The sequence below is a fragment of the Salvelinus sp. IW2-2015 genome, linkage group LG20, assembly GCF_002910315.2.
Source record: "Salvelinus sp. IW2-2015 linkage group LG20, ASM291031v2, whole genome shotgun sequence".
NCBI lineage: Eukaryota > Metazoa > Chordata > Actinopteri > Salmoniformes > Salmonidae > Salvelinus > Salvelinus sp. IW2-2015.
In genome coordinates, this window is record NC_036860.1 from 17,149,810 (window position 1) to 17,167,050 (window position 17,241).

General features: G+C 45.7%; 1 protein-coding gene across 1 annotated transcript in view; it reads right to left on the minus strand.

Moving 5' to 3' along the window:
- LOC111981805 (GDNF family receptor alpha-4-like) overlaps positions 1 to 14,664 on the minus strand; it is a 108,344-nt gene extending 93,680 nt beyond the window's left edge. The window contains exon 1 of the mRNA XM_070449231.1: positions 14,224 to 14,664. Within this exon, the coding sequence (XP_070305332.1) occupies positions 14,224 to 14,266 (43 nt within the window). The 5' untranslated portion in view covers positions 14,267 to 14,664. The remainder of the gene's footprint in view (positions 1 to 14,223) is intronic.
- Positions 14,665 to 17,241: the final 2,577 nt, after the last annotated feature.

Sequence of the window (17,241 nt, forward strand, 5' to 3'; positions counted from 1 at the left end):
TCCCCCTCGGTTGTAAAAAAAAAATGTATTAAATGTATATGGCACAAAAAGCTTACTGAGATCATGCACTGTAGAATGACATTTACACACACACACACAGTGAGAAAGAGCATTGGAGTGGGAGGATGCTGAGCTGGGCTGACCGGCTGATTTAGATAAGCTGGCTGAGCTAGCTAGCTACCTAACGTTATCTAGTGGCAAGCTAATGTGATAGTTAGTTAGCTATCGCCACACTCATCTGATTAATTTGTTCACTCATTATGCCAATGACAAGGTGGCTAGCTAGTTAGCCAAAAAGAAGAGATCATATGGGTAGCTAAAAACAGAAGATATCTTATCTGTCAGATTCCAGGATAGCCACCTAACGTTAGCCATTTCATTTGCACTTGCCCTCAAAACACAATTTCAACAGCAGAATTATATCTGAGAAATACTTATCTTACTCCAGAAATGTATAATATTGCGAAGGTAATTAAAGTGCAACTTACCTCACGTCTGATTAAGAACCCAAAAACAGAAATCTTCTCAGAAGTGAAGACCACTTCATGAGCCATGGTGGAGATAAAGGGTTTGACGGACAACTTTGAGAGCCAATGGACTTTTTGATGACAAGCTATTTTGAATGCGTTTCATTAGTCAAGGGGTCGTAAACGTTAAAAAAAACAATAGTATCAATTCATGTAAAATAAATAAATATCACAAAATGTTAAGAAACCTATCAAAGCATGTGTAAAAGAAACTCCTGAAAGTACATCCTCTACATACTGGTCTTCTGCACTGTTCAACCAATCCAGTAAATGTGCAAGAGGAATTAAGATGGAGTGTCGCCTTGTTAGGGACATATCTACATTTACTGGGGGGAAGGAGGGGCTGGTCCAACTCAGAGTGTCAAAACAAATTATGTTTCAAGTTTTAATGTTACATGCACAAGTAAAGTGAAATGCCTTTCTTGCAAACTCAGAGCCCAACCATGCAATAATCAATAATCATGTATTACAACAAAAGAACCCACAAGAAATAAGAATATGAAATGGACAAAAGTAAGTAAGCACACTATATACAGGAATTATTTAAAAAGTCAGTTCCAATACCATATTTACATGTGCAGGGATACTGGAGTGATGGAGGTAGATATGTATAGGGGCAAGGTGACTAGGCAACAGGATATAATAAACAGACTGAGTGGGTGTGTAGAGTCAGTGTAAATGTATGTGCATATTATGTGTGAGTGAGCAAATGGTGGCATGTGTGTTGGAATGACGGTGTGTGCTAGTGTGTAGGGCCCTGTGAGTGTGCATAGAGACAGTGCAAATACTGAAATTGAATGGTGGAATGTCTACAGCAGTCATGATAACAGCTGAAAACTCCCTCGGGAGGTAGAAGGATCGGCATTTGACCATAAGGTATTCCAAGACGGGTGAACAGTGGGTCGACACCACCGCAATGGAATTAGCACACCAGTTGGAGTTAATGAAGAGCCAAATCACTCCCCCCCTCGATTTCCCAGACTCCAATGTCCTGTCCGCCCGGTGAATGGAAAATCCATCGAGTTGGATAGCCGTGGGGGTTATCTTGTCTGAGAGCCATGTTTCTGAAAAGTAAAGAATATTGCAGTTCCGAGAGTCCCGTTGGTAGTGAATCCGCGATCAGAGGTCATCCATCTTACTATCAAGTGACTACATTCACCAGTAGAATGGATGGATGGAAGAGGTGGCCGGTTTTCACCCTTAATCACACTCTGTAACGCCGGCATTTCCTCTTGGGTAGCCCACTGGGTTGTAATTACAAAAATATTTTCACATGACCATCCCCTTGTACTGTAAAATATATGTAACACCATCCCCCCTCATAAAATTAACTAAAAAGAATTGTACGACTACAAATAACAATAACTGTGTTTATAAATGTGGATATGTACTTCACTTTTGTGGCACAGTCGATGCCACACAAGGCTATGGGCCAGAAGGTTGAGGGTTCGCCAACCACCACAGAGGAGCTCACTCTCCCTGCCTGTTTCATTAGTTCACGATCAGAGCCGGTTGCAGACAATGATCAGCTAGGGGGAAATATGATTTTCAACATTTTAATGCATATTATCCACAAACAGGTTTCTGTGCCAACGCACCACACAACCAATAAACAAAACCAAAACATACCAACTTCGGGCAGTTCAATATCATGGTTGTGGTGTTTTGTAAAATATGTTTCTTTCCTTTCAACAAATTGCCACTGCACAGTTTGGACTGATTGATGTTATTTGTCAGTTAAAAAAAATATATACACAAATAATTTAAAAAGTGACCGGGATTGCACAATAAAGTCGGGGACTTATTTCCATTTTGGACCCTACATTTGCTGCAGCATATGCTACAGTAATACAGTGCATTCAGAAAGTATTCAGACCCCTTGACTTTTTCCACATTTTGTTACGTTACAGCCTTATTCTAAAATTGCTAAAATTAAATGTTTTCCTCATTAATCTACACACAATACCCCATAATGACAAGGCAAAAACAGGTCGATTTTTTTGTTGCAAGTGATTTAAAAATAAAAACAAGTATTCAGAACCTTTGCTATGAGACTCGAAATTGAGCTCAGGTGCATCCTGTTTCCAATGATCATCCTTGAGATGTTTAAACAACTTGATTTGAGTCCACCTGTGGTAAATTCAATTGATTGGACATGATTTGGAAAGGCACAGCTGTCTATATAAGGTCCCACAGTTGACAGTGCATGTCAGAGCAAAAACCAAGCCATGAGGTCGAAGGAATTGTCCATAGAGCTCCAACACATGATTGTGTCAAGGCACAGATATTGGGAAGGGTACCAAAACATCTCTGCAGCATTGAAGGTCCCCAAGAACACAGTGGCCTCAATCATTCTTACATGGAAGAAGTTTGGAACCACCAAGACTCTTCCTAGAGCTGGCAGCCTGGCCAAACTGAGAAATCGGAGGAGAAGGGCCTTGGTCAGGGAGGTGACCAAGAACCTGATGGTCACTCTGATAGAGTTCCAGAAGGACAACCATCTCTGCAGCACTCCACAAATCAGGCTATTATGGTAGAGTGGCCAGACGGAAGCCACTCCTCAGTAAAAGGCACATAACTGCCCGCTTGGAGTTTGCCAAAAGGCACCTAAAGGACTCTCAGACCATGAGAAACAAGAGTCTCTGGTCTGATGAAACCAAGATTGAACTCTTTGGCCTGAATGCTAAGCGTCACGTCTGGAGGAAACCTGGCAACATCCCTACGGTGAAAGATGGTGGTGGCAGCATCATGCTGTGGGGATGTTTTTCAGTGGCAGGGACTAAGAGACTAGTGAGGACCGAGGGAAAGATGAATGGAGCAATGTACAGAGAGATCCTTGATGAAAACCTGCTCCAGAGCGATCTGGACCTCAGACTGGGAGGCGACGGTTAGGGGCGAACGACCCTAAGCACACAGCCAAGACAATGCAGGAGTGGCTTCCGGACAAGTCTCTGAATGTCCTTGAGTGGCCCAGCCAGAGCCCGGACTTAAAACTGATCGAACATCTCTGGAGAGACCTGAAAATAGCTATGCAACAACGCTCCCCATCCAACCGGACAGCGCTTGAGAGGATCTGCAGAGAAGAATAGGAGAAACTCCACAAATACAGGTGTGCCAAGCTTGTCGCGTCATACCCAAGAAGACTCAAGGCTGTAATCGCTGCCAGAGGTGCTTCAACAAAGTACTGAGTAAAGGGTCTGAATACTAATCTTCTTTTTTTTATTATAAATTTGCATAAAATTCTGAAACCTGTTTTTGCTTTGTCATCATGTGGTATTGTGTGTAGATTGGTGGGGGGGGGGACAATTTAACCCATTTTAGAAGGCTGTAGCGTAACAAAATGTAGAAAAGTCATGGGGTCTGAATACTTTTCGAAAGCCCTGTATAAGGACTGAATGTGTGTCTAATTTACACATCTCCACCTGGCTTTCAGGGGTCACCTTATCTTTTAACATAGCTACATCTATGGGTTTTTCTGTCATGCGTAATGTTTTATTTTAATCCTAATTTTACCAGGTAAATTGACTGAACACATTCACATTTACAGCAACGGCCTGGGGAATAGTAACATTTGGGGGGGGGGGGGTTGAATGAGCCAATTGGAAGCTGGGGATGATTAGGTAGCCATGATGGTATGAGGGCCAGATTGGGAATTTAGCCAGGACACAGGGGTTAACAGCCCTACACTTACGCCACAGGGAGTCAGGACATCCATTTAACGTACCATCCGAAAGATGGCACCCTACACAGCGCAATATACCCATTCACTGCCCTGGAGCATTGAGATCTTTTTATAATATTTTGAGCAGAGGAAAGAGTGCCTCCTACTGGCCCTCCAACACCACTTCCAGCAGCATCTGGTCTCCCATCCAGGGACCGACCAGGATCAACCCTGCTTAACTCATTCCATGGAGGGCCGAGTGGGTTTTCACTCCACCCTTGTACTTGATTGATGAATTAAGGTCACTAATTAGTAAGGAACTCCCCTCACCTGGTCTTAATTGAAAGAAAAAAACAACCTGCAGACACTCAGCCCACCGTGGAATGAGTTTGAAACCCTGCTTTAGAATGACACTTCTGGTTTGTGTGGGAAATTCCGGGTTACCTGGGAGAAAAGCTATTATTCTCGGGATGGAACATTTGTAATATACTGGAAAAAATATTAAACCTTAGTCTGTAGCTTATTCTTTATATGTTTTTGGGCTGCTGGTACACCATGGTGTGCAGGCAAAATCAAAGTGACACTGAACTAGTGCACTTGCCAGAGTCTTTAGGGTGTCTATAGGTGTCCATCCAATTAGAAACAGATTTTCATGCGAATATTCTCAAATCTGCATGAAAACATTTCTGTCATGCCTGCTCCCGCTCCCGTCGCTTCTCGTTTCCAAGCGTCTGTCCTTACAGAATGCTGACCACACAATGTGAAGCATCAGGGTTTTTTGTTGTTGTTGGTGACGTTGAGTCCGGGTGCCACTGCCGGAGGAACCGGGGGTGCCTCAGCTGGCTCGTCGGGCTTCCACGCCTTAGCTGGCTCCAATCTCACATCATGCCTCAGCCGGCTCGTCGGGCTCCCACGCCTCAGGCGGCTCCCATCCTATGTCATGCCTCAGCCGGATCATCGGGCTCCCACGCCTTAGCTGGCTCGTCGGGCTCCCACCAGCCTCGGTCGGCTGGTCGGGCTTCTACCCGGCCCGTCAGGCTCGCCCAGGTGGGACGCCAGTGGCCCCCTCTAGGGGGGGTACTGTCACGCCTGCTCCCGCTCCCCCCTCCTGGTGCTCGAGGGTGCCAGGATGCCCATCATTACGCACACCTGTCACCTTCATTACGCGCATCAGCGCTTCATTGGACTCACCTGTACTCCTTCACGTTTTGATTGCCTTACCTATATCTGTCTGTTCCTCTGTTTCATCCCTTTGTCAGCATTAATGTTATGTTTTTCATGTACAGATGCTGTCCTGTCCTGTTTCATGTCTGTTTATTCATTAAATGTTCACTCCCTGTACTTACTTCTCGTCTCCAAGCGTCTGTCCTTACACATTTCAGGGTTTCCTTTAGGAAAATGTGGAGCCGGACAATGTGACTGGGAAGATTTTAATTTACTTGACACACATATGCATTCAGATCCGACTTGGCGCAGCCAGTGCAATCAATAAACAAGGAATATTGGTGAAATGAGCCACATTTATGTGTCCTTAAAAACAGCCTATAACAAATTACAAAAACACTATTCCTTGTGTTTCAATGTGTAGCATATGCAAAACTTTATTTCCCCCKAAAAWTTTTGGGGGGGTTTGGCTACTTTACTAAAACAATAATTGTGTCCACCTCATGGTTCAGCTGTCGGGAGATTCGAGCACTAAATGCTTCAGGGCATTGCATGCATAGGCCTTTAGGCTTAGGTGTCCACTGTATGATATTCATATTTAAAAAAATATATATATATATATATATTACCAGTCAAACGTTTGGTCACACCCACTCATTCAAGGGTTTTTCTTTCTTTTACTATTTTCTACATTTTAGAATAATAGTGAAGACATCAAAACGATGAAATAACACATATGGAATCATGCAATAACCAAAAAAGTGTAAATCAAATAAAAATATATTTGAGATTTGAGATTCTTCAAAGTAGCCACACTTTGTGCAAAGCTGTCATCAAGGCACTCTTGGCATTCTCTCAACCAGCTTCATGAGGTAGTCACCTGGAATGCATTTCAATTAACAGGTGTGCCTTGTTAAAAGTTGATTTTGTGGAATTTCTTTCCTTCTTAAAAAAGTTGTGTCCCGCTAGCCCTAAGAAGGCGTGTTACATTCGTCGTTTGGATCAAGAGAGGAGGACCAAGGCGCAGCGTGATATAAATACATTCTTCTATTTATTATAACGAAACGAAGAATACTTAAACAGACTTACAAAAACAACAAACGAACGTGAAGCTATATAATGACAAGTGCAGACACAGGCAACTTACACTTAGACAATCACCCACGACATACCCAATGAATATGGCTGCCTAAATATGGTTCCCAATCAGAGACAATGATAAACAGCTGCCTCTAATTGAGAACCAATCTAGGCAGCCATAGACATACAAACACCTAGACTAGACAACGTCCCATAAACATAAAGAAAACCTAGACATGACAAAAACACCTACATCCCCCATGTCACACCCTGACCTAACTAAAATAATAAAGAAAACAAAGATAACTAAGGCCAGTACAGTACCCCCCCCCCCCCCCCCCCCGGACTGAGGGGCAGCTCATGACTGAGGGGCAACTCATGACTGAGGGGCAGCACATGACTGAAGGCAGCTCATGACTGAAGGGCAGCTCATGACTGAAGGGCAGCTCATGACTGGCGGGCAGCTCTGGGCTCAGGACAGACGGCGGCTCAGGCGGCGCTGGACAGACGGGCGGCTCAGCGGCGCTGGACAGACGGCGGCTCAGGCGGCGCTGGACAGACGGCGGCTCAGGCGGCGCTGGACAGACGGGCAGCTCAGGCTTGCCGAGGCACACAGTAGGCCTGGTGCGTGTGCCGGAACTGGTGGTACCGGGCTGGGGACACGCACCTCCAAGGCTAGTGCGGGGAGCAGGAACAGGGAATACTGGACCCTGGAGGCGCACAGTAGGCCTGGTGCGTGGTGCCGGAACTGTGGTACCGGACTGGGGACACGCACCACTGGCGGAGTGCGGGGAGCAGGAACAGGGCATACTGACCCTGAGGCACACAGTAGGCCTGGTGCGTGGTGCCGGAACTGGTGGTACCAGACTGGGGACACGCACCACTGGGCGAGTGCGGGGAGGAGGAACAGGGCGTACTGGACTCTGGAGACGCACAGGAAGCCTGGTGCATGGTGTTGGCACTGGTGGTACTGGGCTGGTGCGAGGAGGTGGCACCGGATAGACCGGACCGTGAAGGCGCACTGGAGCTCTTGAGCACCGAGCCTGCCCAACCTTAACTGGTTGAATGCTCCCCGTAGCCAAGCCAGTGCGGCAAGGTAGAATAGCCTGCACTGGGCTGTGCTGGCGAACCGGGGACACCATGCGTAAGGCTGGTGCCATGTACACCGGCCCGAGGAGACGCACTGGAGACCAGATGCGTTGAGCCGGCTTCATGGCACCTGGCTCGATGCCCACTCTATTCCGGCCGATACGAGGAGCTGGGATGTACCGCACCGGGCTATGCACACGTACAGGAGACACCGTGCGCTCTTCCGCATAACACGGTGTCTGCCCGTACTCTCGCTCTCCACGGGAAGTTGGCGCAGGTCTCCTACCTGACTTCGCCACACTCCCCGTGTGCCACCCCCCAATACATTTTTGGGGCTGCCTCTCAGGCTTCCTACTGCGCCGCCGCGCAAATTCAGGGTGTAGGTTATGATAGACAGCCAGAATAAGACCCTCAATATTTATAGAAAGGACCATCAACCTCATCACTGTGCACTTTCCCCACCCTGTGGAAGTTCATCATCATTTATATAATCTGTAGCCTAATAAACTGCATACTTTCCCATGATGTGGTGACATTTTTTTATCAGACATTAAGCTACTTTACTCACCTAAACCAGGTTTCCATCCAACCTTTTTTATGTCGAGCCATTTTTGAGGACGCTGGAATTATTTACATTTACATTTAAGTCATTTAGCAGACGCTCTTATCCAGAGCGACTTACAAGTTGGGGAATTATATTTTGGATGAACGTGCGCACGCCTACGGGATACTTTTGAAGTAGCCTAATCAGATTGAAACAGTGTGACTGGTTGTGTTGATGACATATATATAAAAGGTAATGCGTTTAAAAAGTTAGCTGCTCGGCTTGGAGAAGAGGCAGAGCATGAGTTAAGCTTTCCTGAATACCAGGACCTGCCGGGAGCCACATTATTATAGGACGACAGGGGATAATGATGATCTGCAAAAGACAACGCAATCAGTATCCGAAGTAAACATATAGCCAGACTGGCCTGCTACTGTGCCTTTCTAGACCATATAAACTGTTGAAAGTAAGCCCACAATTGATCCAAATCAAATTTTGAGCTGTGTGTCTCATGTCTTCCCTGTTACTTCATGCAGAGTGATGCACCTGGCCTCTCCGCTGCCTATCAGCTATTCCTATTTGTTTTTGTCGATTCATATAAAAATGTATGTAGCCTTGAATGATTTCATGTGTGGTATGATTGCTAGTTAACCTACTGCAGATCTGGACAAACGATCCACATACCGCTATTGTCACTATGAATGGTGGATAGACGGCAGGATAGACCGTTAGACTGGTAGATTATACTGACCTGCGGTATACTTAAGCAATAAGGCCCGAGTGGGTGTGGTATATGGCCAATATACCACGGCTAAAGGCTGTTCACCACGGCTGTATACCACGGCTGTCAGCCAATCAGCATTCAGGGCTTGAACCACCCAGTTTATAATAAAAGTTAGCACACGGAAAAGCAATATTGCATAAGGGTAGTACCAAAACATCTTGATATAGAGGCGGTGCATGCAAGCACACAAGGAAATGTGGCTAGGATGGAAGAAATTATATTGTAAAACCCTGCAAAAAAGCGAATGTAAACCAGGGAAAAACCGCACTACCCTCCCTTGTACCCCCCCAAAAAATACACAACCCTCCCCAAAGCAACAAAAAATCAAGTTTGACAAAGTCTGACAACCCTCCCTATTTTGGACCACCCCTCACAGGATGTTCCCCCATGATGAAAGGGGGCATGACTGAAAAAGTTTGGGAAGCACTGATTTAGCTAATGATTTGCACAAATACAGATGGGCTTCAGCCTTTTTTATTTAAAGCCACTGTGCTGCATCAGTTGGGCTACAGGTGATAATGATTATTGCTAAATAACACAGCAGCCTGATTAATATGGACCAAAATGTTGTTAGGTTCATTTTTGAAGGGGGAGATTATTTTAAATGGTGCAGCATCTTATTTTCATTCAATTTGGAGTAGAAAGGTCACCAGAACTGACTTTCTCATAGACATTCCTCAAAACAATTACATGCCAAGCATGGTTCAGACAGAAAACACCCCGTTGAACCTTTGATTAGAAAAGATTACAATACATGCAATATGTTAGTCTTGGTGTTAGGCTCTGCTCCTTTGGAGAAGCTCCCTGTCAGAGCATGCATCATGGCAGCAGGCAGTGAGCCTCTGACCGAAACAAAAGCAGAGCCCAAACAGCTGGAGGCTAGGGTGAGCTGTGGAAAAACAGACATGCATGGGGAGTAACGCATGTTACAGCAATAGCATGTCACCAAGAACACCAGTGCATAGCTTGCGCGCAGCAGACATCAGAGAATATGTGTGCAAAACCGCCATATTAACGTAGATTGATTAATCTAATTGGTGCAATATCAGCTGATGCCATCAGTTGATGCAACACTCAGGTTTCCTGTCTGAACCCGCTGCAACTTGATTGAAGGGTACACAAATAAGCAAAATGGGTTATGACATTTAAATGTAGTCAAAGCAGGTGTTTGGTTGCAACATTCTAAACTGTTAGACCAACAGTTTAAAGTAACACAGAAATTGATTGGTATATCAGTTGTGGTTGAGATATATTGACCAAATTATCAGAGAAGTTTGGGATGTATTTCCCCTTCAAATTCCCCAGAAACAACCATTTCCCAGCTATTTTTTTATATCTGGGTGGGCATACCCTCGGACCCCCTAGAAGGGTATTGACCTCGGAACCCATTTACCTTGACCCTTCTCTAATATACAACACAAAATTACACCCTTGCATTGAAGTCTATTTCAAAGTAAGATTTAAATTCTAGTAGGATACAATCCATTGGAGTCATGTGTATGCTACAGCTAGATGGGACAAGACTGATGGCCTTGTTTCATTAAATTCATTCATGTTCTAACACCTTTCCTGAGGGGAAAGTGTACACACAGTTCTGGGTGACTTTAACCTCCCCACGTCTACCTTTGACTCATTCCTCTCTGCCTCCTTCTTTCCACTCCTCTCCTCTTTTGACCTCACCCTCTCACCTTCCCCCCCTACTCACAAGGCAGGCAATACGCTTGACCTCATCTTTACTAGATGCTGTTCTTCCACTAATCTCATTGCAACTCCCCTCCAAGTCTCCGACCACTACCTTGTATCCTTTTCCCTCTCGCTCTCATCCAACACTTCCCACACTGCCCCTACTCGGATGGTATCGCGCCGTCCCAACCTTCGCTCTCTCTCCCCGCTACTCTCTCCTCTTCCATCCTATCATCTCTTCCCTGCTCAAACCTTCTCCAACCTATCTCCTGATTCTGCCTCCTCAACCCTCCTCTCCTCCCTTTCTGCATCCTTTGACTCTCTATGTCCCCTATCCTCCAGGCCGGCTCGGTCCTCCCTCCTGCTCCGTGGCTCGACGACTCATTGCGAGCTCACAGAACAGGGCTCCGGGCAGCCGAGCGGAAATGGAGGAAAACTCGCCTCCCTGCGGACCTGGCATCCTTTCACTCCCTCTCTCTACATTCTCCTCTTCTGTCTCTGCTGCTAAAGCCAATTTCTACCACTCTAAATTCCAAGCATCTGCCTCAACCCTAGGAAGCTCTTTGCCACCTTCTCCTCCCTCCTGAATCCTCCTCCCCCTCCCCCCCTCCTCCCTCTTGCTGATGACTTCGTCAACCATTTTGAAAAGAAGGTCGACGACATCCGATCCTCGTTTGCTAAGTCAAACGACACCGCTGGTTCTGCTCACACTGCCCTACCCTGTGGCTTTGACCTCTTTCTCCCCTCTCTCTCCAGATGAAATCTCGCGTCTTGTGACGGCCGGCCGCCCAACAACCTGCCCGCTTGACCCTATCCCCTCCTCTTTCTCCAGACCATTTCCGGAGACCTTCTCCTTACCTCACCTCGCTCATCAACTCATCCTTGACCGCTGGCTACGTCCCTTCCGTCTTCAAGAGAGCGAGAGTTGCACCCCTTCTGAAAAACCTACACTCGATCCCTCCGATGTCAACAACTACAGACCAGTATCCCTTCTTTCTTTTCTCTCCAAAACTCTTGAACGTGCCGTCCTTGGCCAGCTCTCCTGCTATCTCTCTCAGAATGACCTTCTTGATCCAAATCAGTCAGGTTTCAAGACTCGTCATTCAACTGAGACTGCTCTTCTCTGTGTCACGGAGGCGCTCCGCACTGCTAAAGCTAACTCTCTCTCCTCTGCTCTCATCCTTCTAGACCTATCGGCTGCCTTTGATACTGTGAACCATCATATCCTCTCTCCACCCTCTCCGAGCTGGGCATCTCCGGCGCGGCCCACGCTTGGATTGCGTCCTACCTGACAGGTCGCTCCTACCAGGTGGCGTGGCGAGAATCTGTCTCCGCACCACGTGCTCTCACCACTGGTGTCCCCAGGGCTCTGTTCTAGGCCCTTCCTATTCTGCTATACACCAAGTCACTTGGCTCTGTCATATCCTCACATGGTCTCTCCTATCATTGCTATGCAGACGACACACAATTAATCTTCTCCCTTTCCCCCTCTGATAACCAGGTGGTGAATCGCATCTCTGCATGTCTGGCAGACATATCAGTGTGATGACGGATCACCACCTCAAGCTGAACCTCGGCAAGACGGAGCTGCTCTTCCTCCCGGGAAGGCTGCCCGTTCCATGATCTCGCCATCACGGTTGAACAACTCCATTGTGTCCTCCTCCCAGAGTGCTAAGAACCTTGGCGTGATCCTGGACAACACCCTGTCGTTCTCAACTAACATCAAGGCGGTGACCCGTTCCTGTAGGTTCATGCTCTACAACATTCGCAGAGTACGACCCTGCCTCACGCAGGAAGCGGCGCAGGTCCTAATCCAGGACTTGTCATCTCCCGTCTGGATTACTGCAACTCGCTGTTGGCTGGGCTCCCTGCCTGTGCCATTAAACCCCTACAACTCATCCAGAACGCCGCAGCCCGTCTGGTGTTCAACTTTCCCAAGTTCTCTCACGTCACCCCGCCTCCCGCTCTCTCCACTGGCTTCCAGTTGAAGCTCGCATCCGCTACAAGACCATGGTGCTTGCCTACGGAGCTGTGAGGGGAACGGCACCTCCGTACCTTCAGGCTCTGATCAGGCCCTACACCCAACAAGGGCACTGCGTTCATCCACTCTGGCCTGCTCGCCTCCCTACCTCTGAGGAAGTACAGTTCCCGCTCAGCCCAGTCAAAACTGTTCGCTGCCTGGCACCCCAATGGTGGAACAAACTCCCTCACGACGCCAGGTCAGCGGAGTCAATCACACACCTTCCGGAGACACCTGAAACCCACCTCTTTAAGGAATACCTAGGATAGGATAAAGTAATCCTTCTAACCCCCCCCCCCCCTTAAAAGAGTTAGATGCACTATTGTAAAGTGGTTGTTCCACTGGATATCATAAGGTGAATGCACCAATTTGTAAGTCGCTCTGGATAAGAGCGTCTGCTAAATGACTTAAATGTAAATGTAATGTAAATGGGAAAGGCAGCAGTTCATCCTACATAATGTATTGAATATATAAGTAAACACTTTACGTATAGTGGACAGGTATAATGCATTCTTACACTTGTCATAAGCATGTATGAACAACTTCAAGAGGATAGAAAATGCATTATTATCATCTTTATTTATCCTGACTAAATTAGGCATAGGCCTAATAGCCATTTTGAGTCCGTAGAAAATGTGCAACAATAGAGAGACATTTACAACATATAGACAGGACATATTATAGGCCTTAAAATAAACACATCGTACATGTGTATAATAAGTCATAAAGCATTATACCTGTTAGCTTTAAGCAAAGTGTTGTCATAAGGTTCTTCATCGGTGCACAGGGGTTGGCTTAATGCTGATGTTGTCCGACAAGTTGATATACACACGCGCCACAATTTTGATGAATTCCAATAATTGCCTACATGTTGAAATTGACCCATCATAATGGGTGTATGCAGATTATTGGGTATCAGAACATTTATGAAGTGCTAGTGAGCCACTTGATTTCAACCTCATATTGATTTTCAATGTGGCATACATTGCAATCACATTTTAATTTATGTTCTATTTTTTATTTAACCTTTATGTAACTAGCAAGTCAGTTAAGAACAAATTCTTATTTACAATGAAGGCCTACCCCGGCCAAACCCTAACCCGGACAACGCTGGGCCAATTGTGCGCCGCCCTATGGGACACCCAATCACGGCCGGTTGTGATACAGCCTGGAATCAAACCAGGGTCTGTAGTGACGCCTCAAACACTGCGATGTAGTGCCTTACACTGCTGCGCCACTCGGGAGCCCATTCTCTAGATGGCAAAACCATCATTTCCTACAACTAAAATGTAGGCTATTGCTAGCCTAAGATGTACTCTTAAGGTGCCAACTGTTACTCCTTAAGGTCCAAGGACTTAGTTATTTTCACAGCTTGACTTCGTCTGGCAGCCCAAACAGCCAAATACTCCATCTAGACGTGAATTGATTCTCAATTGCGATATGGTTCTAGAAACATAAAGCCCTTTACTTTCATATCACATCAAAATAATTTCCTAAATGTTAAATATACACTTACTGTACACTGTTTTAACCAGCATTAGCACAGTTGCAGCCGACAGTATTTTTCAGTGACAAGTTTCTGGCGGCCTTCTTCTGTTACACACAGGTGTTATGGAAGAAACGGGTCCATCAATATTAATGAATTACAACGTATCTTACAGCAGTACTCACCAATGAATACGAGATGAAATAGGTACACTCCCCAAAGATCCATTTCATTTACGATGTCGTACGATTCTGTTAAAATAATTCCAGGTAAACCACCACTAACGTTACACTTACATATTCGAAATTACACTCAAATACATCATGTGGCATAGGCCTGCCTACATGTGGACTAAATTGTTACAAAAGGAATTGATGAACAAGAGCGAACCTTGTTCGCAACATTTTTCAGAATTCCGTAAATTTCCCGAAATGTGGATGGATTAATCAAATGTCATGGACATAAATCAAATAATTACGGGGTAATTGTTATGTAAAACGAAAATAAAACCTGGTATTCTCACTGAAAGTTATTTAGGCTACATCTGTAGGGTCCGGTGTGTGAGATTTTGTGTTTGCCCGCTGCTGTTCTTTCTCCACCGAAAGCAAGTCGTCTCCGAACGTATTTGCTGTTGGTAAATCGAAGAGAGAGTGGTCGGATGGACGAACTGTTGAGAGCGACGTAGGTGAGCATAAGCGAATGGGTTAGGATGAGGGAGTACAGAGGGAGCGCAGCGGGTTACGTAGAGTGGAATGGTTCTAGGGACAGTGACACGTCCAATGTTAGAGTAAAAAATCACACAACATAACATTGCCTCTACAAGCCTACAGTCATGTAATTAAAGTTATATTGTACTATTTCCCAGTCGTTCTCAGATCCAGCTGGAAAAGAAGATAACTACTAATTTGGTGAAACTGACAGATAATGATGGCTGAACACCACAAAAATAGATGGTCTGACTCAATTCAACAAGATGTATTACATTTTTCCTGCACTTAAATACTAGGTGTTGAATTCAAATCAATTTAAAACAATGTTTGTCCCAGCTTCGTGTGGAAACTGTGGCAGCATTGCTTATTCAGATTTAAGTCAATTGTAAATACAAACAATAAACCCTGAAATTACTCTGAGACAGAATTCAGTAGGGAAAATGAATGAGAGTAATAAAAAGGGGTGCTAAAACAATTGATATCAAATCTATAATAGATAAGCTCCTGGGGGGAAACTAATATTTGTTTTTGGGCACTAAGATAATAATTTGATCCTGTCTACTTCCATATCTGTTTATTATTTCAATCTTGTTTATAGAGTACTTTTCTCAGTCATAGTTTTGTTTTCCATTCTTGGCTCTTGTTGTGTGCTATCTTGGAGGAGACTACCAGATTCCATGACAGCTGGTCAATTTCTAGGTTGTTTTGTGAGAATCACCCTAGAGAGTAATCATGACTTTGTCATTAAGAGGAGCCTAAAAATGCCTGGGGAGGGATGAGGGAGGGGAAAGGATATGGGAGGGGGTTGGATTGATGGGTGTCTTCCTGCACTGCAGAATATCTAGAATATGTGGCTTGTAGTACAAACAAAAAGATCTCTATAAAATATAGCAAATAGAAGAGTGGAAATTAAGCTGTGGACAGCCTTCTAATATAATGACATTGCTTCTTGAATGGTTTGAAATTTGACTATTGTCTCAAGTCTATGTTTGATGTGAGACTCACAGCATCTTCTAGAGTGCAAGAGTGGGCAACTCTGGTCCTGGAGAGCTGCATTGGTCCCACACTGGATTCAAATGTTCAAATAATCATAGTCTTCAATTTGGACCATGATTATTTTTATCAGGTATGTTTGCACTGAGCTGGAGCAAAATCGTGCAAAGAATGCAGCCCTACGATACTGGAATAGCCCACCTATGCTCCACCAGAAGATAGAACCTGAGGCTAGAGGCTATTGCAGGGATTGGCTATTGATGCTGATGGCACTGCAGCATATTTAAAATAGCTTTTCATTATGTAGTTATACTGTTACTGAAAGTTAAGGGCGGGGACGTTAATATGTGAATGTTATGGCCCAACCCCTAATGAAATGACAGCAGTCATCCAGGAAGTGCATTTGGGCTTTAAATACAGTGTGTGCAAATGTAGTAGGATTAGAGAGGTAAGGCAAAAAATAGGCATTAGTGGCGAAATAATTACAATTTAGCATTAACACTGGAGTGATAGATGTGCAGATGATGATGTGCAAGTACATTTACATTTACATTTAAGTCATTTAGCAGACGCTCTTATCCAGAGCGACTTACAAATTGGTGCATTCACCTTATGATATCCAGTGGAACAACCACGTTTACATATACTGCATGTCTCTTTTAAGGGGGGGGGGGGGGTTAGAAGGATATAATCCTATCCTTAGTCCTTAAAGAGGTGGGGTTCAGGTGTCTCCGGAAGGTGGTGATTGACTCCGCTGACCTGGCGTCGTGAGGGAGTTTGTTCCACCATTGGGGCCAGAGCAGCGAAGTTTGACTGGGCTGAGCGGGAACTTGTACTTCCTCAGAGGTAGGGAGGCGAGCAGGCCAGTGGATGAACGCAGTGCCCTTGTTTGGTGTGTAGGCCTGATCAGAGCCTGAAGGTACGGAGGTGCCGTCCCCTCACAGCCCGTAGGCAAGCACCATGGCTTGTAACGGATGCGAGCTTCAACTGGAAGCCAGTGGAGAGAGCGGAGGAGCGGGTGACGTGAGAGAACTTGGGAAAGTTGAACACCAGACGGGCTGCGGCGTTCTGGATGAGTTGTAGGGGTTTAATGGCCAGGCAGGGAGCCCAGCCAACAGCGAGTTGCAGTAATCCAAACGGGAGATGACAAGTGCCTGGATTAGGACCTGCGCCGCTTCCTGCGTGAGCAGGGTCGTACTCTGCGAATGTTGTAGAGCATGAACCTACAGGAACGGGTCACGCCTTGATGTTAGTTGAGAACGACAGGGTGTCCAGGATCACGCCAAGTTTCTTAGCACTCTGGGAGGAGGACACAATGGAGTTGTCAACCGTGATGGCGAGATCATGGAACGGGCAGTCCTTCCCGGGAGGAAGAGCAGCTCCGTCTTGCCGAGGTTCAGCTTGAGGTGGTGATCCGTCATCCACCTGATATGTCTGCCAGACATGCAGAGATGCGATTCACCACCACCTGGTTATCAGAGGGGGGAGGAGAAGATTAAT